This window comes from Lissotriton helveticus, chromosome 6 (genome assembly GCF_964261635.1).
Source record: "Lissotriton helveticus chromosome 6, aLisHel1.1, whole genome shotgun sequence".
Classification (NCBI taxonomy): Eukaryota; Metazoa; Chordata; class Amphibia; order Caudata; family Salamandridae; genus Lissotriton; species Lissotriton helveticus.
The window spans coordinates 997,719,126-997,744,939 of NC_136067.1; the positions used below are offsets into that span (position 1 = coordinate 997,719,126).

General features: G+C 48.2%; 1 protein-coding gene across 2 annotated transcripts in view; it reads right to left on the bottom strand.

The window, feature by feature from the left end:
• Positions 1 to 25,814, bottom strand: part of SNX9 (sorting nexin 9) — an 884,063-nt gene that overhangs the window by 565,985 nt on the left and 292,264 nt on the right. For both annotated transcript variants that reach the window (XM_078648636.1, XM_078648635.1), the window contains exon 3: positions 21,508 to 21,582. In XM_078648636.1, the coding sequence (XP_078504762.1) occupies positions 21,508 to 21,582 (75 nt within the window). The remainder of the gene's footprint in view (positions 1 to 21,507; positions 21,583 to 25,814) is intronic.

The window sequence follows — 25,814 nt, forward strand, 5'->3', positions numbered from 1 at the left end:
TCTTATCTGTTTTTATAGAATTTTTGCCATTTACCAAGCATATACAGATTTTACAGTAGTTCACGTAGTTGCATTGTACAATATTTGTTGTCAGGGGTATTACTGACACTATTACCACTCATAATTAACAGTGTGCGTCCGTTCATTTATAGTTTTTCAGCAATTTATCAACTTTACTTAGCATAATTGTATGTTATCTGATATTGGTCATCTTGCCGCGGATATAGACCGTTGGTGTCAACTTAAGTGTATCTATTAGGGCTTAGGCTGTGCATCTGTGTTCTGCTTGCTTCTAACACAACACCAATAGGGAGTGGTGGAACAGAAACTGTCCACCAGTGTCATGTAGGGGATTAGTATGCCCTCGCGGTATAGATCTCCTGTGTCTTTAACCCCAGCCTCATTCCAGCTTCCTAGTTCAGCCACTGTAGTGATCACGGTGCCTCTGGGTGTTCCCTCTAATGGTAGGGCAGGCGCGTACAGGGTGGTTGTGTGGGTGATGATTAGCGCTCTGCGGTAGCACCTGTGTGCCACAGTTAGTAGTAGCGAGTCTGGTGGTTCGGTTCTTGAGTATGGGTGAAATATTGTTGTCAGCTCTGTAGCTTGTAAGGGCGGCTGTGTGGTTGCTGTGTCTTCTCTGTGGAGGTCCGCTAACCATCTCGCCACCCATTTTATTTGGGCTGCCAAATAATACTGCTCTAGGTGTGGGGCAGCCATTGCCCGGTCTACGGGCAAGTAAAGCGCCACCCTGTGTCTGGAGTTTCCCCATATGGAGTCTTTTACTGGCCTTTCAAGGGGGCGGAAGAAGGACGGGGGGACATAGTGCTGGAGGTTTGCGAAATAATATAAAAAGCGGGGCAGTATTACCATCTTCACTGTGGCTGCTCTCCCTGTCACTGATAGCAGGAGTGTGCCCCAGAATGCCATCTGGGAGCGGATTGTGGGCAGGGCCCTGCCCAGGTTACCGTCCTGTAGGTCTGTTGGGCTTCTGTATATGCTGATTCCGAGGTAGCAGAATGTATCTGCACACCAACGGACTCACGTTCCATTGAGAGTGTAACCTGGATCACTGCACTGTTCGCTGAAGGAATATAGGCAGAATTTAGAGACATTTATGCGCAGCCCAGATATGGAAGCAAAGTTGTCTAGAATGGTTGCTAATCTCTGTGGGATACGATGGATGTCTTTCATGTATAACAGGAGATCGTCTGCGTTTAAAGATATCGTGTGTGTGCCATCTCCCAGTGTGATGCCATCCTTTATCTCAGAACGTATTGTTTCCACCAGCGGTTCGATCGCCAGTGAAAAAAGTAATTGAGATAGGTGGCATCCCTATCTGGTCCCTCTCTGCACATTCACTGGGTTTGATATATAGAGGCCTGTTTTTACTATCACAGCAGGGGCGCTGTATAACAGTTTTACAATGCTGAGGAAAGTTTGTCCTAGTCTGCATTTGTCCTGCGCAGCAAATAGGAACCCCCATTCCAAGGAGTCGAATGCTTTTTCGAGGCGCAATATAAGGCAGCCCGCTCGGGCCATTGGGCTTGCGAATAAGTGGCAATCCTGAAGAATGGCCTGATGTTTAAGGAGGCACTCCTTGAGGGTACAAACACGTCCAGATCAAGGCAGACCAGGGTGGAGACTGCCTGCGCAAGCATATTTGCCAATAGCTTTTAGTACCTTGTAGTCCACATTGAGTAGAGCCAGTGGTCTCTATGAGCCCAGCTCTGTGGGGTCCTAGTTGGGTTTGGGCAGGGACACCAGGTTAGCCTTGTTCATGGACGAGGGAGGCGTTGCTCCCTTATGGTCGTTGTGTATAGGTCATGGCATCGCCATCATCCACAGGAACACCATCCGCATCGCGACCAACACCGACGACACCCTCACAACCGCCGAACAACTGCACTTCCAGATCCACACCGACCCCAAGACCACCCTCAGAGGCACCCTCATCTACAGACCCCCAGGACCATGCACACAATTCAGCGAAGACATCGCCGACTTCATCAGCCCGCACGCCCTCCCCTCCGCTGACTACATCCTCCTCGGGGACCTCAACTTCCACCTGGAGAACAACAACGACCGCAACACCACCACACTGCTGGACAACCTCACCAACCTCGGACTCAAGCAGCTGGTGACCGCCCCCACCCACTACGCCGGACACACACTCGACCCCGTCTTCTCATCCAGCAAGTACATCGCCTTCAGCCACGCCACCGGACTCCACTGAACGGACCACAGCTGCGTCCACTTCAGCTTCAAAAAGAACACGATCCACCACCAGCAACAGGTTGCACGCAGAAGCTGGAACAAGATCACAGCCGACCAGCTCGCCACATCCCTGAGCCAGGACCCCCCCGCCAGCTCAGCGAACCCCAGCCAGGCCGCCATCAACCTCACGAAGTGGATCAGCAACTGCGCAGACGACCTCGCCCCCCTGAGGACCCCGCCTAGGAGACTCGGCAGTAAGAAAGCACCATGGTTCACCGACTAACTCAAGAGCTCCAAGAAGAACTGCCGAGCCCTCGAGAGAACCTGGCGCAGAGACCCAACACCAGACAACATGACCACCCTCAAGCTCGCCACTCGAAAACACCACCATCTGATCCACACCACCAAGAAAACCGCATTCAAGGAACGACTGGACAACAACGCACACAACAGCAAGGAACTCTTCAACATCGTCAAAGAGCTCTCCAACCCCAACGCCGGAAACAACGACATCACCCCTTCACAAGATCTCTGCAACTCCCTCGCCTCCTACTTCCACAACAAGATCGCAGACATACACAACAGCTTCATCACACAGCCAACGCACCCCGCACCTGCACCCCCCGCCACCACCCTCCGCGCCTGGACCCCGATCAACACCGAAGAAACCCGTCGCACGATGAACTCCATCCACTCCTGATCTCCAACCGACTCCTGCCGGCACCACGTATTCAACAAGGCCGACGCTGCCATCGCACCCCACCTGTGGGACATCATCAACACCTCCTTCGACACCGCCACCTTCCCGGAGAGTTGGAAGCACGCCGAACTCAGCGCTCTACTGAAGAAACCATCGGCGGACCCCACCGAACTCAAAAACTACCGCCCCATCTCGCTCCTCCCGTTTCCGGGCAAAGTCATCGAGAAGACCGTCAATAAGCAGCTGGCCGCCTTCCTCGAGACAAATGGATCCCTCGACCGCTCGCAGTCTGGCTTCCGGGCCAACCACAGCACCGAGACCGCCCTCATCGCCGCCACTGATGACATCCGAGCCCTGCTCGACAACGGGGAAACAGCGGCCCTCATCCTCTTGGACCTCTCCGCGGCATTCGACACTGTGCCACCGCAACCTAGTGCAGCGCCTCTACAACGTCAGAATCCAAGAAAAGGCACTAGAATGGATCATCTCCTTCCTCGCCGGAAGGACACAGAGAGTCCGCCTCCCCCCGTTCAGATCAGAAGCCACCGAAGTCATCTGCGGCGTTCCTCAAGGATCCTCGCTCAGCCCCACCCTCTTCAATGTCTACATGAGCCCCCTTGCGGCCATCGCACGCCAACACAACCTCAACATCATCTCTTACGCCGACGACACCCAGCTCATCCTCTCCCTCACCAACGACCCCGCCACCGCCAGAGCCAACCTACACGAAGGGATGACAGACGTAGCCGAGTGGATGATGAACAGCCGCCTGAAGCTGAACTCGGACAAGACGGAGATCCTCATCCTGGGCTCCTCACCCTCCGCCTGGGACGACTCCTGGTGGCCCCCTGCCCTGGGCAGCGCACCCAAACCAACAGACCACGCATGCAACCTGGGCTTCATCCTGGACTCCTCCCTCTCCATGACCAGACAAGTCAACGCCGTCTCCTCGTCATGCTTCAACATCCTGCGCATGCTACGTAAGATCTTCCGGTGGATCCCCACCGAGACCAGGAAGACAGTTACCCAGGCCCTCGTCACCAGCCGACTGGACTACGGCAACTCCCTCTAAGCCGGAACCACTGCCAAACTCCAGAAGAGACTCCAGCGGATCCAGAACACCTCAGCAAGACTCATCCTCGACGTCCCCCGACACAGCCACATCTCCGGACACCTGAGAGACCTGCACTGGCTCCCGGTCAACAAGAGAATCACCTTCCGTCTCCTCACCCGCGCACACAAAGCCCTTCACAACCAAGGCCCAAGATACCTCAACAGCCGCCTCAACTTCTACACTCCCACCCGCCAGCTCCGATCGACCACCCATGCCCTCGCCGCCGTCCCCCGCATCCGAAGAGCCACAACGGGAGGAAGATCCTTCTCCTACCTGGCCGCCAAGACTTGGAACCCCTCCCGATCCACCTCCGCCTGACCCAAGACCACCTCGCCTTCAGGAAGCAGCTCAAGACCTGGCTGTTCGAGCAGTAGCGGACCCCCCTCCCCAAGCGCCTTGAGACCCTCCGGGTGAGTAGTGCGCTATATAAATGCTTGATTGATTGACTGATTGATGTAAGTGAGGAGTGAGTGTCGTGGCATAGGCCTTATAACATTCCGCTGGGAATCTGTCCCGACCTGGAGTTTTCCTGCTCACCGGCGCCATAATTGCACTTCGGATTTCTTCCGAAATGAAGGTTCGTTAAGTAACTCCCTCTGTTCCGGTGTGGTCTCCGGTAGGTGTATTGGCTCTAAGAACGTGGTGAGTTGACTCCCTATCTGTGGTCCCTCGGACTGATATAGTATGGTGTAATGATGCGTCATCGCCTCGTGTATTTCATGCTGTAGGTACACAGTTAAACCTGCATCTGTTTTCAGGGCGGCTATGGGAAGGTGTGCCTGCTCTTGGGGTAGTAGCCATGCTAGTATTTTTCCTGCTCGGCCTGCAGTGGCGGGTGTGCTGCTTAGTTATGGCAGCGGAATTGCTCTAGTAAATCTGTATGCTCCGCCCGAAGGGTGTCTAATTTACTCATGTTCCTTCTCCCCTCTGATTGTTTAATCTCTTGGCTCATTAACTGCCCTTCTACTTTGCGGAGTGCCATGTTTAGCTGTTAGCATATATTTCAAGTGGCCCCTAGACAATGCCCTCAATGTTACTTTTAAAGCGTCCCGCTCAAGGAGATGGTCTTCAGTGGAGTGGTTATTGATCTCGAAATGGTAGGGTATGGCCGTCCCCAGTGAGGAGCGAAAAGCCTGGTCTTCTAGCGCCCTGCTGGTTGTAAACGCCATGTGGGGATCGGAGGGTGTCCTGTGTTCCATGTAGGCTGCAGAAGTTGGGGGTTAAGGTCTGAGTTTGTTCGCCCTAGGTACTCAGTGTGTTTAATGAGTGGGAGGAGAGCAGGTGACCCTATGATGCGATTGAGCCTGACATGTAGATCATGGACCGGGGAGTGAAATTAGTATATCCGTGCTGTGGGATTAAGTGTGCGCCTGATATCTATCAGTGCCCTATTTGTGAGGCATTACAACAGGGTTTGCGCGTTCGAGATCACCACTGTGCATGTATGGGGTGGGTATGATCTATCTTAGTCTATGTCCAGAACTGTGTTAAAGTCTCCTCCTACGAACCAGGGGAGTCCACTCCATCCAGCGAGTACTCCTGTGAGTTTTTAAAGAAATATGGCCGGGTCTACATTCAGCGCAGATACCGAGCCCATAAGCAGCGCCTGCCCATTTAGTTTGCCTTTCACAAAAACATATCTCCTTTCAGGGTCGGTGACCACCTCTTCTACTGTGTGGGGGACGCCAGCCTTTATCCATATTAGTGCTCCCCGTGTCTGAGAAGAGTAATTTGTGCTATACACCTGTCCCCTCCATCGCTTGCGGAGGTGGTCTACCTCAACCTGGGTAAGGTGCGTTTCCTGCAGAAAACCTATGTGTGTGTGCCTGCGCTGCAGGTATGCATATACAGAGTATCTACGGGCTGGCATGTGTATGCCCCTCACATTCCATTTTACAGTGTTGGTCTGCACCATAAGTGCACGTGTAGTCCCTTGGGTAAGGGGGGTTGGAGTTGTCAGCATCGGCTGGGGTGCCAGTCAGATCTTCTACGGGTGGGGTTAACTTAAAAGGGGTTAAGGGTGCAGCAGAGTTGCACATAACATCATGAGAGCGAGCTCGTAGTCAATGCTCGTCCAAACTGTGAGGCCAAACAGTTGCAACTAGCATGCGTGACATGTTTAACTATGAGGTTGTGTGCTGTGTAACTGCGTGTTGTGAATTGCACCCCAATGGTGACTGGGAAAAATTAAATGGTGGGGTGTCCCGTCCCATTATGCTTTGTGTGCTTAGTGTTCAGTCGTAATTGCGACTGGATGACAGATGGGGCGCTTTGCGTGTATGATCTCTTCTGGTCGCGCTGCGTGTCAGAGCATGTATCTACTGAGTTGCGAAGTTTGACAGGAAACGTGTAGAAGTCATTGACAGCAAATGGATACACTCCATAAAGCATTTGTCCAGTGTTCAAACTATCTCGTCGGACGTTTGCAGTGTAATGTCTAGCAGCTGGAGGGAGTTGCGATCTTCGGATCTTGCTGGTGATGATCCAGCTAGGCTGTGGGAGCGAGGTCAGTGTGCCTCAGGATCGGAGATTGAGGAGTGGTCGCGATGGTCGCTGCTACATCGAAAGCTTCCTGGCGTTCCATCCTTCTTTGCTCCATGTCCGGTCATGCCACCTGCGGGTGTGTCCACCGAGGACTTTTCCCTCTGCAACGGCAACGACTTCTTCTGCCCTCTCTTGGCGGTTGCGTGTCCAATGGCGGTTTGGGGTCTTGTTAACAGTCCTGCCTCTTCTAGCCAGTCTCAGACCTCGGATTGTACTTCAAAAAATCTTGTTCGTCCCTTGTCAGCAATTCACAGTCTTGCTGGGAACATGAGAGAATATTTTATATCTAGTGATCACCGCTGGCGCTCTACTTCTAAACAGGAACCACGTCTTCTTTGGACTTGCAAGGTGTAATCTGCAAACATCATCACCTGCTGGTTTTGCACTTTTATTTCTGTGAGCTTGAGGTTTTCCCTTAGTATTGTGTCTCTGTAGTTGGGGAGTTTGAAGAGTAATGGCCGTGGTCTGGCTCCTGGGCGTGGCTGATGAGCCGGTACCTTGTGCCCTCGCTTCACCACAAACGGGGGCGAGCGGCCTTCTGCGTCTTCCAGACCATTTTCTAGGGTGTCCATTCTTCCATGAGGTCCTGTAGCGCCACTGCGAGTGGTCGGCTTTAATTCTGACAGGGCTTGTTCATTTGCTTGGACTCTCTCAGTTAATTTTTGGTGGCCTACTTTCAGTAAAGTGAAGTCTGAGGTAAATTTATCAATCTTTGACTCCAGCGAGCACCGGGTGTGATCTAGGGCCACGCTAGTTTTCTCCACTGCTGTCAAGACTGTGTCGAGTTTTGCAGAGCAGAATATGGGGCCTAACCCGTGCTTTCTACATCTGTGCACTGGGCCCCTTGCGCTTCAGGATGTGCTGCTGACTGTTGTGTGCTGGTTTTGAGGCGCCCCATGGCCAACTTCTGCACAGAGGGCATGCAAGTGTTCAGTTGGATCAATCTCTGTGGGTTATGTGGCGTGCCCAGGCGGACTCTGGCTCTAGGAAGTGTGGGGTGCTCACAGTATATTTGGTGACTTTATGCAGATGTTGTCTGGTGGGTAGGCATTCGCTGCGCTTGGGTGCTCGTGTTTTCTGTCCCTGTGGTGTGATGTTTCTGTCTGTTTTAGAGGCACTAACGTTCTCCAGAAGAGAACAGGCAGCTCCTCCAGTTTGTGTTGCCTCAGTCGTTGTGTGCCTGTGGGAATTTACCACGTGTTACCTGGGGGGGTGAGTGTTTGAGGGTTTGTTGCTTGTGCTTTGCCTTTGAGGCCTCAGGTGCCCCTCTCGCAGCTACTGAGACTTCCTTGTCCTTTCGCTTGGTACTTAGGTGCAGGTCCGTGCCCGTAGGGTTGTCTGAGGCTTTGGGTGGTGCTTGGCAGCCTTGCCCCTGTTAGGCCTTCTCCAGGAGGGGCTCTATGACGGTGGGGTCTTCGGGACCTTCACATGGTGGATCCTCGACTTGTCCTCTGCTCCTGCTGCCCGAGCAGGTCTCTTGGCTGCACTCCTCTGGCTAATTGGGGTCGGGCCTCTGCGTGTTGGCTCTTGACACTTGCGTGAGCACTTAGTCACTCGTCCCAGGGTTTGGGCAGTCTCAGGATTGCCTCTGGCTGGGGCAGTTGTACAGCAGCAGCACACTATAGCCAGCGTGTGTTTTGGCTTGCCCGGTCAATCCTCCGGTTTGCTCCTCTGCCTGTGGTACCAGATGTGTCCTTCAGGGCTCCTCCTGCTTTGCAGGTCAAGTCCCTAACTCTAGTCCGTGTTTCTGTGGGAGCGTGCTTTCATCCCTGCTGCCAGTGATGACATTGTGGGCAATAACCGGCTCCTCTGCTGCAGTCTCCAAGCTCTGCAGGCCTATCTCGTTTTAGGCGCTAGGTGCGCGCCTATCCGTGGGAGGTCAAAGTCTTATGGGCCTCTGCTTGCCGTGGCTGCCCCTCTGTCCTCACTTCTTTTTGCCGAAACTGCCTGCTTCCGTAGATCTACGCGTCTGTGGTTGGGTGGCTCCAAGGCCTGGGCTGCACTGTGGCAGACACAGATACTATGTTGCCTTTTTTGCTCTCTGCTTTCTGAGGCGGAGAGGGGCTGTCTCTGCTGTGGCGCCTATCGGCTTAGGTAATTTACTTGCGGTGGTTGTTTTCAGTGTTCATCTCCGGGGGTCGCTGAGTATGCTCCTCACTGCCGCAGCTGCTCCCCTGCCCTCGCGGTTGCTTGTTGAAGCTGCCTGTTTCTGTGGTTTGAGCGCCTGTGGCTGGCTAGCTCCAGATTTTCAGACTGTCTGGAGCTGCGGCACCTATTGGTCTAGTTCATTTCCTTGCAGCTGCTGCGTTTGTTGCTCACCTCCGGGGGCTTGCTGGATGCGTAGGCTGCTTTCGGGGGTCAGTGTCCTTTGGGCCTCTGCTTATCTTGGCTGCTCTTGTACCCTCACTGGTGCTTGCCCTGCCGGCCTGCTTCTGCGGGCCTGCGCATTTGCAGCAGAGTGACTCCCAGGTCCGGTTACACTGGGGATGGCACAGTTATTTGATTTCCCCTTCGTTCCCAACTTTCTGGGGCAGTGAGGAGCTGCCCCCGCTGTGGTGCCTATTGGCCCAGTTAGTTCCCCTACAGTGGTTGCTTTCGTTGCTCACTGTGCTTGTTGCTAGCCACATGTAGCCTCCCCCAGGCTCAGCGGGGATTTCTGCTTGTATCACATGGGTGGGTTTATTTTTCGTTCACCATGAGCGTCTGGCGTTTACTATTGTGCAGTGTCTCAGTAGGGCGCTGCGAGCTCCTCCCTGCCTTCAGCGCTCATCAAGTCGCACGTAGTTACACAGCGCAGGCCTCAGGCTGGGCACTCGCATATCTTCAGCGTATTGGCATTTCCTGCCGCCACTGTTCTTCGGCTATTGCTTGCTTCCCCATATCAGGGGTCGATTCTGCTCGGTTGCGGTGCGATGGGACGCGATTGTACGGTGTACTTAAAGGCTAAACGTGGCAATGTGGTCGGATCGCTAAAGACTTACGGCCGCCATCTTGGCTGGTTAGCCACGCCCACTATTTTCTTTAATGATGTTTCCCTATTCCACCCACAAAATCGTAGCATGCCGCATGCCTTTAAGTAATGTATTTATTTATATTACAATGAGGTCCGCTTTAACTATAGCGGACGCCCTTATTTAATTAAAGGCACGGTTCGCTTTCACTGTAGCGGCTGCTCTTATTTCTTTATGTAATTGGCATGCTGCCAATTCTTGTGTAGTGAGTAGACAGGCACCGAGAGGACTCTATGAGCCACACGACTCCAATCAATTGAGCCAAATTATTAATTTTACAGCACGATTTGACTAAGTGCATTTGCTTAAAATAGGCTTTAAGTACAGTTCTGAAGAGAACTCGTGAACTATTCCAGTAAGGTAATTGGTGAGCATATGCTGTAAAAAATTGCATTTCATTACATTACTATAGTGTTTTCATACTACCCAGTGCTCAAATTACCAACCAGCCTCGGATGGGTGTGTAGACCAAGTATTATTATAGGTATTGCTGAAGATATTTGTGCAGGCCCTTCTCCAATTCCAATTGTATGGATACATGGTTTACTCCTGTGCAGTGAAACAGGGGATGTTATGTAATTTGCACATGAGGGATACCACATGTTCACGAGTGCAATGCATTTGCTTGGTCGCCAGTGTCATATAACAGATATAGGTACGCATGTAAAAAGACTCGGAGGGATGTGCTTATGTGTGTGCAAGACATGTGGGAGTGCACAATAAGCATTGACGTCAGGTAAGAGGGCACCCTTCGGGAGTGTGCACAGTGAGTCCGAGGGAACCTCCATGCACCCTCCACACGGATCTTACCCCCAGATTCATCATGATCCTCTTTTGCGAGTCCTTAATAGCGATTATTAAGGAATCGCTATTAAAGACTCGCAAAACGGAATGCATGTAGAAATCGCAAAATTTATAGCGTTTTCTTCTGCTTCCTTATTTGCGATTCGCTAATTGCTAATCGCAAATAAGGAATGAATGGGGAGTCAATCCTTATTTGCGATTAGCAATTAACGAATCGCAAATAAGGAAGCGATTTCAAGGTTGCCAGGGTGTCCAAAGGACACCCTGTAGCACCCCTGAAATGGTGATTTACACTGGTGTTGCGCACACACATGTCCAAAGGACATGTGTGTGTGTAACATCCAACTTAGAAAAATGCACTAAAGAGCATTTTTCTAAGTTTTCGCTATTTACCACGAAGTCAGACTTCGCGGTAAATAGCGGCCAAAAATTGCGAATTCGCAATTCTAAAATGGTTCATGAATTGCATTTAAGGAATCTCAAATAGAGATTCCTTAAATGCAATTCCTCGCAATTTAGCGATTTCAGATTTTGCGATTTTTGCATTTGGGATGATGAATCCCAAATGCAAACAAGCATTGAAAATGCAATAGGTCTCGCAATAGAAGAGTTTGACATTTTTCGTTTTTCAAATGGATGAGTGGCGTTGCGTGGATGAGTGGCGTTGCGTGGATGAGTGGCGTTGCGTGGATGAGTGGCGTTGCGTGGATGAGTGGTGTTGCGTGGATGAGTGGCGTTGCGTGGATGAGTGGCGTTGCGTGTGTGAGTGGCGTTGCGTGTGTGAGTGGCGTTGCGTGTGTGAGTGGCGTTGCGTGTGTGAGTGGCGTTGCGTGTGTGAGATGTGTGTGCGACAGATGTGTGTGTTTGTGTGTGCGGTTGTGTGTGTAGTTGTTTGAGTGGTTGTATGTGTGAGTGGTTGTTGTGCGGGTGGTTGTGTGGGTGGTTGTATGTGTGGGTGGTTGTATGTGTGGGTGGTTGTATGTGTGAGTGGTTGTATGTGTGAGTGGTTGTATGTGTGAGTGGTTGTATGTGTGAGTGGTTGTATGTGTGAGTGGTTGTATGTGTGAGTGGTTGTATGTGTGAGTGGTTGTATGCGTGTATGGTGGTGGGGTAGGAAATTAAACAGCAATCGAGTTTTGCATGCGGTGACTGTTGCCATGTTTTCGCCGTGCCCTTGTTTATCCCCTTACCACATTTGCCCTGGAGTTTCGTTGGCTGTGCAATTTAAGGATATCCCTGCCTGTCTTGGCCCCCGGTAGCAGGGAGGAGAGCGCGCCGGACCGGTCGCGTGGCACTGCTATGGACCCCCGTGTTATTCTTCGAGAGCAGCGCTGCTGATTGCCTCAGCAGACGTCCGGGTAATTATCTGCAGGTGGCGTTGCCTAAAGCGCTGCCATTATTATAAAAATATAGACCCATGACAACATATGAAAAAGCCAACACACAGCACGGTACTAATAAAACATAGTTGAAACGCACTCACATGTGTGCGAGAGGCAGGCGATCATGTGGAGAAGCGTCCTCGGTTACAAACACCTCGTGTAACTAACAGCGGCAGCATTTTAAAACATTGTTTGCACTTTAAAACAAAGAGATTACGACAAACATATGTTTAGTTTAGAAGAAAGTGCCTGTATTTTAGCCCACCTTAACAGTACTACAACAGTGCGTTATAGAAGCCAAAGGAGGGTAGGGCTGGGGGAGAGTCAATGGCTGCAGCGCTACCCAGCATGAACCCAAACATCCCATGTACATTATAAACGCAACAAAGAAGACGCAGCCTTGGTTACAAACACCTCGTTTGACTAAGGCGAGAGGGGGAGGTGGGGGTGCAACTCTGTGTGGCTTGTGCTCTCCTGGCGCCTTTGGTCTGTTTACTGTTAACACATGGAATTCCAAAGCAATCATTAAGCCGGATGGCTCCGTCTATGTTGTGCACCACTGGCGCCTTTTGTCTGTTTCCAGCAGAGAGGAAGGAGCTGGAGAAGCAGGAAACTGAAAGTACGGCCGGCCACCGGCCAGCCATGAATGAACCCCTCGGTTGCCTGCACAAAAATACGGGCATCAGAAGCAAAAAAAAGACGCTGCGAGGCAAAGAGAGAAAGGGACGCGGGCTCATGTTTGTTTGAGGAAATCCGAGTTTAAAAACGAAAGGCACTAATCTCTTGCTCTTTAAGTTCTAGACATGGTCGTTTTTTATGTTTAAATCAAAAGAACTTTTGGCATGCTTGAGATACTGTAAAGAAACATACGGGCATCAGAAGCAAAAAAAAAGACGCTGCGAGGCAAAGAGAGAAAGGGACGCGGGACAGATAGAGAAAAGAAGAAACGGGTAAAACAAGACGGAGGGCATTGCTGTGGGGAGGGGGGAGGAGAAATGCGACACGGCGGGCAGGGGAGGGGGCGGAGCGGGGAGAGCGGCATGAGGGTGTGAAAGCAGCAGGGGCCTGGAGTGCGGCTAAGGGAACTGAAGAAACGCGACACGGCAGGCAGGGGAGGGGGCGGAGCGGGGGTGTGCGAGGAGTGCGGCTGAGGGAAAATACATGCAAGCAGGCGGCTGGGGGCATGTGCACGCGCTTTTAAGCTCAATGCACATGCGCATTAAGCTTGAATTTCACGGGCACTGCAAGGAATCGCCACGATTCCTTGCAAGTTGGTTAAAGACTGTTTAAGCCCCAATAGTCTCGCAAGCTCGATGCGCATGCGCATCGACAGGCGAGACCTAAAAAAGCGCTCGCAAAGGGCCAGATTCGCAGAATCTGGGCCTTTGCGCGATGATTTTTGCTCCATGAATCTGGCTGTTAGTACTGTAGGCCCTTAGACAATTTGATGAGCATGATTGCTCTATATTGGAGAGGTGTATGTCTGAAAGAACATGGTGCATGTTCCTATATGTTGGGCCTCTCCCTCTGGCACACTTTCCAAGTGACTCATGCGCTCCATTTGTTCTGAGCACCTTTCCTTTGGTACAGGAAGTCCCCCAGATCTTCATAGCTTCCCAGTGGACACATGTATTGTTCGACATCTTCAGATAGTCCCGCTTTCAAATCCAACAGGAGTAGTGTTTATTCTAGGATATTTAAGCCCACGCTTATGATGAGAAAAGTAAACAACAAGTTCCAGAATGCAAAGTGCAGAGGGCTAAAAACCTAGGACTGGCTAAAGTCTCACATTTGTAGCGGGCGGGCGTGCTGGCAGCTGTGATGCTTGCGGGGTGCCTCTAAAACTCTACATGTACCCCCTTCAGTTGTATCCATTTGGAAAGAGATTGGTGAAGTTAAGAAAGCTTTGATTAACCAGATAGCCGTAAGGCGGCTCAGTGGGTTGATCACCTCCTGCAGAAGTCTGTGTATAAGTTGTAAATCGGCCGTTCATCTTAAAAAGGTTGCTAAAATCTGTGCACCTTAATTAAGGTAAGAAAGACATATTTTATTTAAACTAAAGGAGAACATGTGTTTGTGGTATAAACAAAGCGTTCAGGGGTTTTATTTCAGCATTAACCGGAAGCGTAACAAACACTGAACGAAGTCCATGGTGTCATCCAAAGACCTGTCAAGTGACTCCTGTAAAATTAGTCACTTCGGTAAGACCTGCATTTTTAGTCAGGAACGCTCTGCAGCTTGTGACGTCACACTTTTGAATGGAAAGAGAAAACACGAGTACAATCTGTTTAAAAAAGGCATGTGTGGATGTAAGTGGAACACATCAGTCACTGTTAGAGCTAATTTTTTTAAAGCAATAATCCTAGTTATCAATTATAAATAAGTGCAGGGGCTCAAAAGGTTTGTTAGGAGGCCACTGAAAGTACGAAACATTAAAGCCGCCTCGTCCTAATTCTATCTCAGGCCTTCTCCTCCCCCACCCCACACTACCCGTTTCCGAACCTCAGTCTTGCAGGTTCTTTTTCAGCCCTGCTTTCTCTCTTTCTCACGGTTTCCCATCTTTTTTTACTTCATCGTGCCTTTTACCCCTCATGTCTTTCTGGGTCTAAGTCTGATGATGAAAAATAGGTTCCAGTCCCCCCCCCCCCCCCCCCCCCCCCCCCAAAAAAAATCAAAACCAGGAGTGGATGTAAACCAGCAACCCTCCCCTAGGCTTGGGCATAAAGTTACCACAGGACTCCAAGTTATTAGAAAAACCTTTAACCAATTCTTGATGTTTATTTAATAATGCATTCTGGGAGTTGTAGTCCTGGTTCACCTTGGCTTAACCCACCCAAACTGCATTTTCAGATTAGTGAGATGTGTAGAGGACTTAATTGGCTGGACTACGGTGTCCCCGAGATGTGGAGCCATGTGGTACCCCTTACTGTGTCATATGTAGGGAATCTAGGCTTGGGCATAAAGTTACCACAGGACTCCAAGTTATTAGAAAAACCTTTAACCAATTCTTGATGTTTATTTAATAATGCATTCTGGGAGTTGTAGTCCTGGTTCACCTTGGCTTAACCCACCCAAACTGCATTTTCAGATTAGTGAGATGTGTAGAGGACTTAATTGGCTGGACTACGGTGTCCCCGAGATGTGGAGCCATGTGGTACCCCTTACTGTGTCATATGTAGGGAATTGGGGGTAATCTGAAACAAGCACTGGCGTTGCCAATAGGTCCCGCAGTAGGAAAGTTGGAGCTATTGGTTTTGTAAATGACATTTTATATTTATGTTTTGTGATTTACAATGCCAATACTTTTAACTTTAGCAAATGTGACACTTATAGCATTTGTAATGCCACATGTTTTGTATTTACGTGACTTAGATGTATACATCTTACTAATATAAATGTCTTTTTTTTGTTCATTAATATTGAAATAAAAGTTATTTATAATGTATAATGGCAATATTGTAAACTTTCCTAAATACCTTTTGTGAATATTATGTTCAGTGTTTTTTTGGTGAAGAATATCTAAGATTAGAAGTGAAATCTTAAAAAAAATTTGTGGCATTTGTAATAAAGTTTGAAACATTGAGCGAAGATTTTTATGAATAGTTGTTGTTGAATTTTTGCATGGATTGATGCGGTGGTGGTGCGGATAGATGTTGTTGCGATGAGTGATGCTGTGGCGTTCAGTGATGCTGTGGTAGCGCATAGTGATGTTGTGGTGCCTTTGAGTGATGCTGTGGTGCCTTTGAGTGATGCTGTGGAGTTGCGATATATAGATCGAGTGCTAAAGATATATTCAGGGCGATACATAGATAAATAGAGTGACGGCGATAGATAGAGTGAGAGCGATAGATAGATAGAATGAGGTAGATGAGCACAGGAGAAGAGAAGAGAACAGGGAGTTAAAGAAGGAAGTGTGGTTGAATAGAGCAGCATATCATCACCAATGCTAAGTAACGTAAAGGTTTAGTTAAAATAAGATGATTCGTAAAATATGTTTTTATTTTTCATCAAATTCAAAAGCAGTTATTTGTGGTTTGTGCTGGTGGTGAGTTAGGCTGTGTTGGTACTGTGGTTGTGCTTACTAGTGTTAAGTAATAAGGTTATGTTGCAGAGGCCAGAGTGAGTAAGAGGCCAGAGTGAGTAAGTCTTCTGTCACTTTAAAATTAAGAAATAGAACGCAAGTTATGTAGCAAGTCTGCGGCCTCACTTGAGTTTCGAGGAAAAAAAAAGGAGAGCGTAGAGCGCGCATGAGAGGGAGGGGGTGTGGGGAGTAGAAGAACGTGCAGCTGGATGCGAGAGAGGCAGTGGTCTGCATTTTCGCACCACATTTACATTTCACAGCGGATGTCAGACAACAGATTAGAATCTTTACAACTGAGATTAACCAACTGCAGTATCCTTGTATTTTTACCCTAAGTAAGTATCTCCTAAAAATTGCAAAAAAGAGATATTCTCCATGTTTTAGAATTGTTAGATAATGTAAAGTGTTGGAAAACAAAGGAAATTCGTAAAAAATGTGTCTTTTGGTGCTTTGCTAATTTTACCGTACTTAATTACTACAGCTGAATGTTGTCGTGCGAGAGAAGGGGGGGGGGGAACAGGCAGATGAATGAGAGAGAAGTGCGTGTGCGTGTTGCCGCGAGTTGAAAGGCAGGAAGTGGTATGCTTGGAAAGAGTGCACGTCTGAATGTTGTCGTGCTACAGAGGAAGGGGGTGGGTTCAGCAAAAGGCGCGCGCTGGACCTTAGAGAGGGTAGAAGGAAGAAGCAGATGGTGTGCGTGAATGTGAAAGAGTCTGGGGGCTGTTGGTTGTGTTTTAAAATGTTTTGAGAGAAAAGCGGGCATAAAAGTAGAAGGGGGTGGGAGAACGTGCAGATGAATGAGAGAGAAGCTATGGTGTGCGTGTTTCCGTGCGTGAATGGGAGAGTCTGGGGGGGGGGGGGGGAGAACGTGCAGATGAATGAGAGAGAAGCTATGGTGTGCGTGTTGCCGTGCGTGAATGGGAGAGAGACTGGGAGTGTGGGGGGGTGGGATAGAGAGTCTGTGGGCTGTTTGAGTTTGGTGTGCGTGTTTCCGCGAGTGAAAGGCAGGAACGTGCAGATGAATGAATGAGAGAGAAGCTATGGTGTGCGTGTTTCCGCGAGTGAAAGGCAGGAACGTGCAGATGAATGAATGAGAGAGAAGCTATGGTGTGCGTGTTGCCGTGCGTGAATAGGAGAGAGTCTGGGGGGGGGAAGAGAGTCTGTGGGCTGTTTGTGTTTGGTGTGCGTGTTGCCGTGCGTGAATGGGAGAGAGTCTGTGGGCTGTTTGTGTTTGGTGTGCGTGTTTCCACGAGTGAAAGGCAGGGGGGTATGCTTGGAAAGAGTGCAAGTCGGAATGTTGTCGACGTGTGCGTGTTGCCGTGCGTGAATGGGAGAGAGAGAGTCTATGGGCTGTTTGTGTTTGGTGTGCGTGTTTCCGCGAGTAAAAGGCAGGGAGGGTATGCTTGGAAAGAGTGCACGTCTGAATGTTGTCGACGTGTGCGTGTTACCGTGCGTGAATGGGAGAGAGACTGTGGGCTGTTTGTGTTTAGTGTGCGTATTTCCACGAGTTAAAGGCAGGGGGGGTATGCTTGGAAAGAGTGCATGTCTGAATGTTGTCGACGTGTGCGTGTTGCCGTGCGTGAATAATTTTTGCAGTTGTGCCGGTCACAGTCTATTACCTGTCTTGGTGCTAGTTATCCTCAGACCTCTGTCTTTGAATAACTGCATGGATTGGTGTTCCCTGTTATTTCTGTCCCAAAATGATGATTTATTTGCAGACACAAAAGGGAGTTTTAACTCCTCTGACCAAAAATACATTTATCGTTAGTGTCCCGATTTGTAGAGCATGGACATCTAGGAGAGTGCCAGCTGTCCTGTGTCTCTCTATGGTGCAGGGCTTCTGGGTAATAGGGACACGGGGGCTTTCGATGCGTGGGACTGATAGGCCGGATGAACGCAGGTAGCCATCTTGCTCGTAACGTAAGCTACATGTGAGTCCCAAAAGATCGAATTTGGTGCGCAGCGGCTGGACTCTGTATCGTTTTCATTACTACCACGTATGCTGGTCTTATGCTCCCTGTGGGCTGTTTGTGTTTGGTGTGCGCGTTGCCGTGCGTGAATGGGAGAGAGTCTGTAGGCTGTTTGTGTTTGGTGTGCGTGTTTCCGCAAGTGAAAAGCAGGGGGGTATGCTTGGAAAGAGTGCACGTCTGAATGTTGTCGACGTGTGCGTGTTGCCGTGCGTGAATGGGAGAGAGTCTGTGGGCTGTTTGTGTTTAGTGTGCGTGTTTCTGCGAGTTAAAGGCAGGGGATATGCTTGGAAAGAGTGCACGTCTGAATGTTGTTGACGTGTGCGTGTTGCCGTGCGTGAATGGGAGAGAGTCTGTGGGCTGTTTGTGTTCAGTGTGCGTGTTTCCGCGAGTTAAAGGCAGGGGGGTATGCTTGGAAAGAGTGCACGTCTGAATGTTGTCGACGTGTGCGTGTTGCCGTGCATGAATGGGAGAGAGTCTGTGGGCTGTTTGTGTTTAGTGTGCGTGTTTCCGCGAGTTAAAGGCAGGGGGGGTATGCTTGGAAAGAGTGCACGTCTGAATGTTGTCGTGCTACGGTGAGATAAGCAAGAGGCACGCGCAGGACAGAGAGAAGGTGGGCGGAGGAAGCAGCTTCAATGAGGCGTGGCCAAAGTGAAGAGCCAATGAAAAACAACAAAAGCTCGAGAAAAAAAAGTTTATGGCCCAAAAGCGCGTGCCTGTGGCCACGTGAACTCGAAGAAAACCGCACTGAAAAAGCCATAGTTTGACGAGTATTTTGACCACTAGAATTCTCTCCAATCCATTCCTGCGGAATGGAAAAGGCGAGACCTAAAAACCCCTGTATTGTATCCACCAGGTGCCATACTCCGATAACTGTGTGCAGAACTATCAAGTTTCTCAGGTATGTGCATATCTCATCCAGTCAAAGTATTTGCTTTCCATTATGGGACATGAAGAACTGTTTACCCAATTATAAATTCAAGAGTACAAGTCCCAGAATGGAAAGGGAATAACATTCAGTGGAAGAGCTACTTAGGCATGGATAGACATGCAAAATTTGAGAGTTTTGTGTGTGTTATGTACATCCATGGAGGTCATTTAGGAGGTCGCACCTGCAACCCCTGGCACTTCCTTTACGACCACTGGACTCAGAGGTGGCAACTTCAGTACCAGGAACACAGGGCAGCTCTTCCTTATGGAAGTAAGTTGCAAGTCCACTTTCATTGTTTTCAATCAGTCTTTTAAATTATACTAATAATGAATATTAGAACATTGGAATGGGAATGTTGGGAGCTCACATGAAGTCAATGGAGTGCTCCATGCTTTTATGGGTAAGTAAAGGCCTGCAAAGCAACATTCCAATGTTGTTTTCAAAGGCCTCTTGAAGCCCGAAGGAATTTAAACCCCTTGAACTCAAAGAGGGCTTTGTTTTATTTGTTGGAATATTCTATAGCCCTTCGTAGATGGGCTATACCGGCTATTAAAGTCCAGCTCCCATGTTAAAGCCCCTCGCCTTAGGCTCGGGCCTTGGAGCGGGCCTTGAACCCCTTCCCTGCGCATGAAGGAACCACGCTGTCATGAGCCACGGGCGGCGTGTGCTCAAGACGGCGTGGTTCCGTCATGCTGCGGCCGCTTCGCCCACGCGGCACTGATGCCTGTGCGGGCGAATTAGTGAGTGAGCTGAGTCGTGACGGAACCACGCCGTCATGAGAACAGCTCACCCGTGACTCATGGCGGCGTGGTTCCGACACGAGCATGGCGGCGCCACGCTCACCCCCGCGACGTAATTAGCGCAGTGGCCAAGGGGTTAATAGCCGGTATAGCCTGCTACGGCGGGCTTTAAGGCTATAATATATTATTCACCATTAGTAAATAATATATCATTCACTAGAAGTGTAATAAAAAATAGAGTACAATTAATTGGTATATTACTCTATGTGGCTGATTAGGTAAGTAAACAAGCATTTGCAATGCAACAGGTTTTGCAATTGCGAGATTTTGAACTACTGGCATTGTAAATGACAATGCCTTTTATTTATGTGTTTAAAAAAACTGCAATAATAAATTACATTGTTGTTTACATTACCAATAGGTAAAAGTTTCAAAAATGCGAGACCTATCGAATTGTAAATGCTTGTTATAAATTAGCACTGGATTTTAGTTTCGTTTTTAAGTGTTTTGCTACTAAATGATTCACACATTTTCTCAAGTAAACCTGCCTGCTCTGTGCCAGTAATCCACTTTCTCACGATATCTTCACTTTGACTTTTGTTAATGGTTTCTTCATTCTTGTGCATCAGTTCTGTGATTTTAATAGCCTCTCATTACGGTTTCGCCTCGATCCTTTGTTCCTCTTTAATGAAACATTTGCTTTGCTAAAATTAACAAGTGACTGCATTTCTTTATGAAAAAATATAAGCACAAGCATGCATCAAAGTTTGGCTCAGAGCTCGCTGCTTATCAATGCGGTTTTATGAAGGTCATTCGTTTGAAAACCGGGAAGAAGACATTCTTTCATCTTTTCATGGTCAATAATTGTGCAGTATATAGGAGTAAAAGGAACAATGTATTAACGACGCTTAGAAAACTCAGAAGTGCGGTATGAAGCGCTAGTAAAAACAACAAAAAAAGTTACTTAATTAAATACACAATTGCTTTGAGCAGCAAAACATACACAACTTTAACAAAGTCACCCACCTCGCCTAAAAGAACTCGAAAAGGAATCCAGAAAAGAATTCCCGTTCTAAAATCGCGTGTACAATTAAACTAATCCCAAAACACCCCAACAATTAACGGATAAAGGGTATTTCGAAAAGGGCACTTAATTTAACGCATGAATTTGCTGGGAGAATAGGGGAATTAGAAAGGCCATTATCACAGACTGGAGATTTCTGCCGCTGTCCTACAATGAATGCAATGCCGTTTTTATTCGGCAGGGTCTTCGCCATTCGGGCAACAGAAGCATCGCCAGCTCTCGAGGCTGATGAATTTCTGAGGCTATTTTTAGTGCTCGTAAAGGTCATCCGTTGGTCATTGTGAGGGAAAGCATTCCAGGCTGGCTGTATAGCCTTTATATGCTAATAAACTCGAATCTCAAAATAACAATACAAAAAACATTTTTTTTAAACATTTTAAGATAAGATTATATAAAACCTTTCTCTTACAGTGTCTCATATTATGTATTTTCACAGTAAATGGATAACAAGTACTTGTTTATTGCAACGCCTCACTTCTCAATTCTGCAGTTCATAGGCACCGCAGTTAAGCATGGTTACCTTTACCCAATTTAAGGGTACTCGTATGTTTGACAGAAGGAAGTTGAAAGGCTTTGTCTGGCATTCTAGGTTTGAACTTGTGTCGTGCTGATTGAATATGTTGCTCGTGGCATGCGTTAAACACACTGACATGTATTATTACATCAGGAGTAAGTAGATGAAAGTAGCCTATTTTAGGGTCAGACGCACAGTACTAGTCCCGTATTAGGAATACACAAGAATACTGGAAAAATTAATTTTACCAATGCGCATTATTATAAAATATATCTCACAATCGCATAATTCCCTGGCGTTAGAGCACCGCTTAAAGTGTTACACCGTAATTCACCGTATCTGCCTGTAACCGTTTGAAAATATTTTGCATTTTGTCCTGAACCCTTCATGTAAAATCGCATTCTGTCTCCGCGTCACTTACCTCAACATAGTCGGACGGAACCAGACCTCGCTCTCCTTGATTATTTTTTGCTTCCAACCAGCCTCCGCCTACATCCTACAAAAATATAACAGGAAAAGGTCAAGGACATTCTAATTACGTCCAAAAGTGTTAATATGTAGAGAAAATGAAGCAGCGAGAACGTTTATACAAAATCTTTCTAGAGCGGGGCAGAATTAAAACTCGGGGAGTCAACAAATGGAACTATTTAAAGGAGACTCCGTATGCAAATCAATGCGCGGTCATCATGTAATTCCCATTTCCCCCAAAGTTTCAATCAGCTAGGAACCGGTTCCTGTTCCATTCACTTCGGATCTACTGACGACATAAGGCAAAGAGACGATGTTTTGACAAACGACTACCAATGCCTTACTCCAGGCCTGATGCTTTATAATGACAATATCGAATTCTCGGGCTTAGCGTCCGTAAATTCTGTTATTGTGAAAGAGGAAAGCGCAAACTATGGAGGAAACTTTAGTGTTAATTCTCAAACGTGATGACCGTTATCCCCTATGTAACATCAGGGACAGCACCTCACAAGGAGGAACATTCACGATGCACACACCCAGGGCACTCCTGAACACGTCACACGAGACAACAGACATGAATAGCCACACATACGATTGAAAAGGGTAGTGTATGCCATGAGTACTTACAAACATTTCCCCTGGGGCCACAAACTATGGGCTTTGGGGTGCCCGCGGGCCGCATCAATGGCAACATGATGGGAATGGGGCTTTGTGGGGGGTTAGGGTGGGAGATGGGGAAGCGATTTACATACATGGTGTGGTCAGTGAGTCATGGAGTTATTTTAAGGCATTCTTTCCATACTGCCCTCTAAATGAAGTCCCTAGTCTCTCGAAGAGGCATAGATTTGACAATACTGAATTGCTAACCCCCCTACCGGACCTTGGGGTAAGCCTATCTGCTTGCTATTGCTACTTTCGAATACGCAAGTGTAAAAAGGAAGTGACTTGATTATTGAATTGGAATGAAATAGAATTACACAATGTGAAGCCAGAAAATGTAGGATCAATCTCGGCTTCCACACTTGACCTAACTGTTTGATCCTAGGTAATTGCCTAGTTTCACTTTACCTCCTGTTTCTGCATTATGACATATAATAGCACCTTGAAATAACTGAATTCATGGCATATGCAGTACAAACCTCTTGTGTTTGCTTTAATACACGTTTAAAGCTGTCCATGTAGTCAGTCAGTCAGGCAATCTTTATTCGGGTACCACAGTACCCATAAAAGCACAATATAAAAATACATTACATACATATAAAAAAATTTACCCGGTCAAATAGTCTAAATACATTCATTAAACAGATCATAAGTGACTTAGTGCGAAATTTTGGATCATCACAGTACAAAACTATTTACATTACTCTCAGTCTTCAACCATGGATCTGCGTGCCCTTACTGCCATTTTTAGAAAAGTGCCAGTGCGAAAAATAAGGTCCTCATCATCTAGAGTTAACATGGAATCAAATGCTGCCTCTAAGCTAAATGGTCTTCTCTTAGTAAAATACAGGCATTAAAACTGTTTAAAATATATGATATAAAATTTGCAGGAGAATGTAAAGTGCTTTACAGTTTGCTCACTCCTCCCATCGCACGGGCACGGGATTGAGTTTAGATTAGGACTATAGCCAAGTGGGAAGGAAAATGCAAAATAGATTGTGCCAGCCCTTAAACGGAACAGTAAACTTGTCTCCCAGAGGGTCATCGGTAGTAGCAAATAGATGTGGAGTGGGTACCTATAATGTTCAATGGCCATATAGTTACGCACAGTAGTTTTACTGACCTCTACTGTGTCACGCTCGGTCTTATATAAGGAATACAGAGCATTCTGCATATCCTTTTTTGCGACTAAAGCAGCAAGTGAAGGGTCCCAAAAAATGCATTCCATATTTATACTGCGCAAACTGCTCAACACTCCACCCAACCACGGGATGTCAAGGTCCCTAGCACAACCTAAGCAATCCTTAATGATTGACTGGGTCAGGGTGGCTGCTTCATTCTTCCATACAGCAATCCACATAAGTGCTGGACGAGCCCTAATAAAATCAGTGATAACATTAATATTGAGCTCTTTATGAAATATGTAATGGGAGGTTGAAATAGGGATACTCAATATTTTTCTGCATAATCTATTCTCCTCCTGCTGTATACCAGAGCAGCTGACCGTCCCCCATATCTCAGCGCCATATGTTGCTACCGACTGATGTTTATAAATCCTTTGGATAGCTAATACTGCACCCATCGTCTTGGGGCGAGGGATGCCTAGAATCGAGTTATTGGCCTTTGAGAACTTGCTCCTGGCGCGAGGTAAGTGCTCACTCCAGGAGCTGTTCGCAGCAAAGGCCAAACCCAAATATACGAAGGATTTTACCACCGTCATCTTATGGCCCTCTATTGCAATTGGGCGTATAGCCCGTTTGCCTGGGCCACTGCTCTTTAAAAAAGATTTTTTAAAATTAACTTTTAAGTCTAGATTTTTCATAAAAATATTAAAATCTTCGACAAGGAGGCGTAATGAATTTGATGTGCGCCCTATTAAAACTGCATCGTCGGTGTAGAGCAACGCAGGGATGGATGTCCATGTATTATAACAACCCTGACCACAGAGAGGGTTCCACGTGGCAAGTGACTTGCCTCTTAGTTTACTATTAGCATTGTTGTCAGAGTGTGAGGAGGAATGAATATTTGTACACTCATTTTTAAATAAAATACTTTTGAGTGCCCTTATCTATTCTGATGTATTAATGTGTAATGTTTCTGCATATTAATGTAATACACATTTTGAATTCTGAATAGACTATCTTATTTTAAGTGTTTATTGCAAGATTTATTGAAAAATAAATGTGTTCCTAAAGTTAGGCTTTGGAGGGCACCTTATTTGCTTTGTTTCTTTTACTCCAGTTAGCCTGTAAATAAACACTTTCCCGTTTATTGAATATATTTTTCACTGTTTGTGCTTCCTGAAGCAAACAGCCGTCCAGTGCAGTCATTCAGCTGGGGGCCGCATGTCAAGGTACCCCCGTGGCTGTGGTACTTTGAGTACCACGGGTGTAAACTATACTGACCAGCAGAGGCGTCGTTTTTTAGGTTTCGCCTGGCGTTTACTGCGCAAGCAGTATCGCGCAGGCGAAAAACTTTTGTAAACAAGTATGGGGCTTCGTTCCGCCTCTCTGTCCCATTGGCTAGCTCCATAAATGGAGGCTAGCCATTGGAACAGAGATGCGTCACTCATTCCCCGAGCAGATTCGTGGCCGTTCCCACGATTTTTACTCATCCCGCCCATTTTCGTGCGTCATTGCGGCGGTGGGCGGATGTTATTTTTTTTTTCTCGTCCTGTTTTGGTCAGTTTCAAAGTGTCCTTTGCAGAAGTGGGCTGCGAGATTGAAGTTGCCAGGATGCGGTGGGCTGCGCGATTTCTTTCCTCGCAGGTAAGCGGCATTTAAAAAAAAAATTTTTTACCTGGTTTTCACCCCCCCCTCCCGCTGTCCGTGTGCCCGTTCCCGCCCCCCTCTCCCCTCCCGCTGTCTGTGTGCCCGTTCCCGCACCCCCCTCCCGCTGTCCGTGCTACCCCCCTCCACACTTAGCTCCCCATGAGTGGCTTGGTGTTTGGCAGATATTTTTCGGCCCTGATTAAAGTCTTCCCGACTGGGTCAGACCTGACCATTACCACCCGGCATTGGGGAAAACCTGTACTGCCCTTCCTCAAGCTTGAGAGACACGCAAGGGTTTCCCCCGTCACCCAGGTAATTGGCGTTTCTGCCTTTGACTTAGTTTATTCGCCCCACTTGTACCCGGCTGTCCGTGTGCCCGCCCCCCCTGCTGTCCGTGAGCCCGCCCCCCCTCCCGCTGTCCGTGAGCCCGTGTGCCCGTGTGTGTGTGCCCATCCAACTGCCTGCAGCTTCCCCCTCCAGATCCTAAAACCTGTGGGGAGTGCTCTTGAACTCACAAGGCCGGAGCCCTGCTGCAGAACAGGACAGTGAATGCCTCAAAAGAGGTGGCTGCCCACCCCCGCCCCCCCTCCCCCCGCAGCACTAATTTCAGACCCCCCTCCACACTTAGCTCCCCATGAGTGGCTTGGTGTTTGGGAAGATATTTTTCGGGCCTGATAAAAGTCTTCCCGCCTGGGTCAGACCTGACCATTACCACCCGGCATTGGGGAAAACCTGTACTGCCCTTCCTCAAGCTTGAGAGACACGCAAGGGTTCCCCCCGTCACCCAGGTCCTTGGCGTTTCTTCCTTTGACTGAGTTTAGTCGCCCCA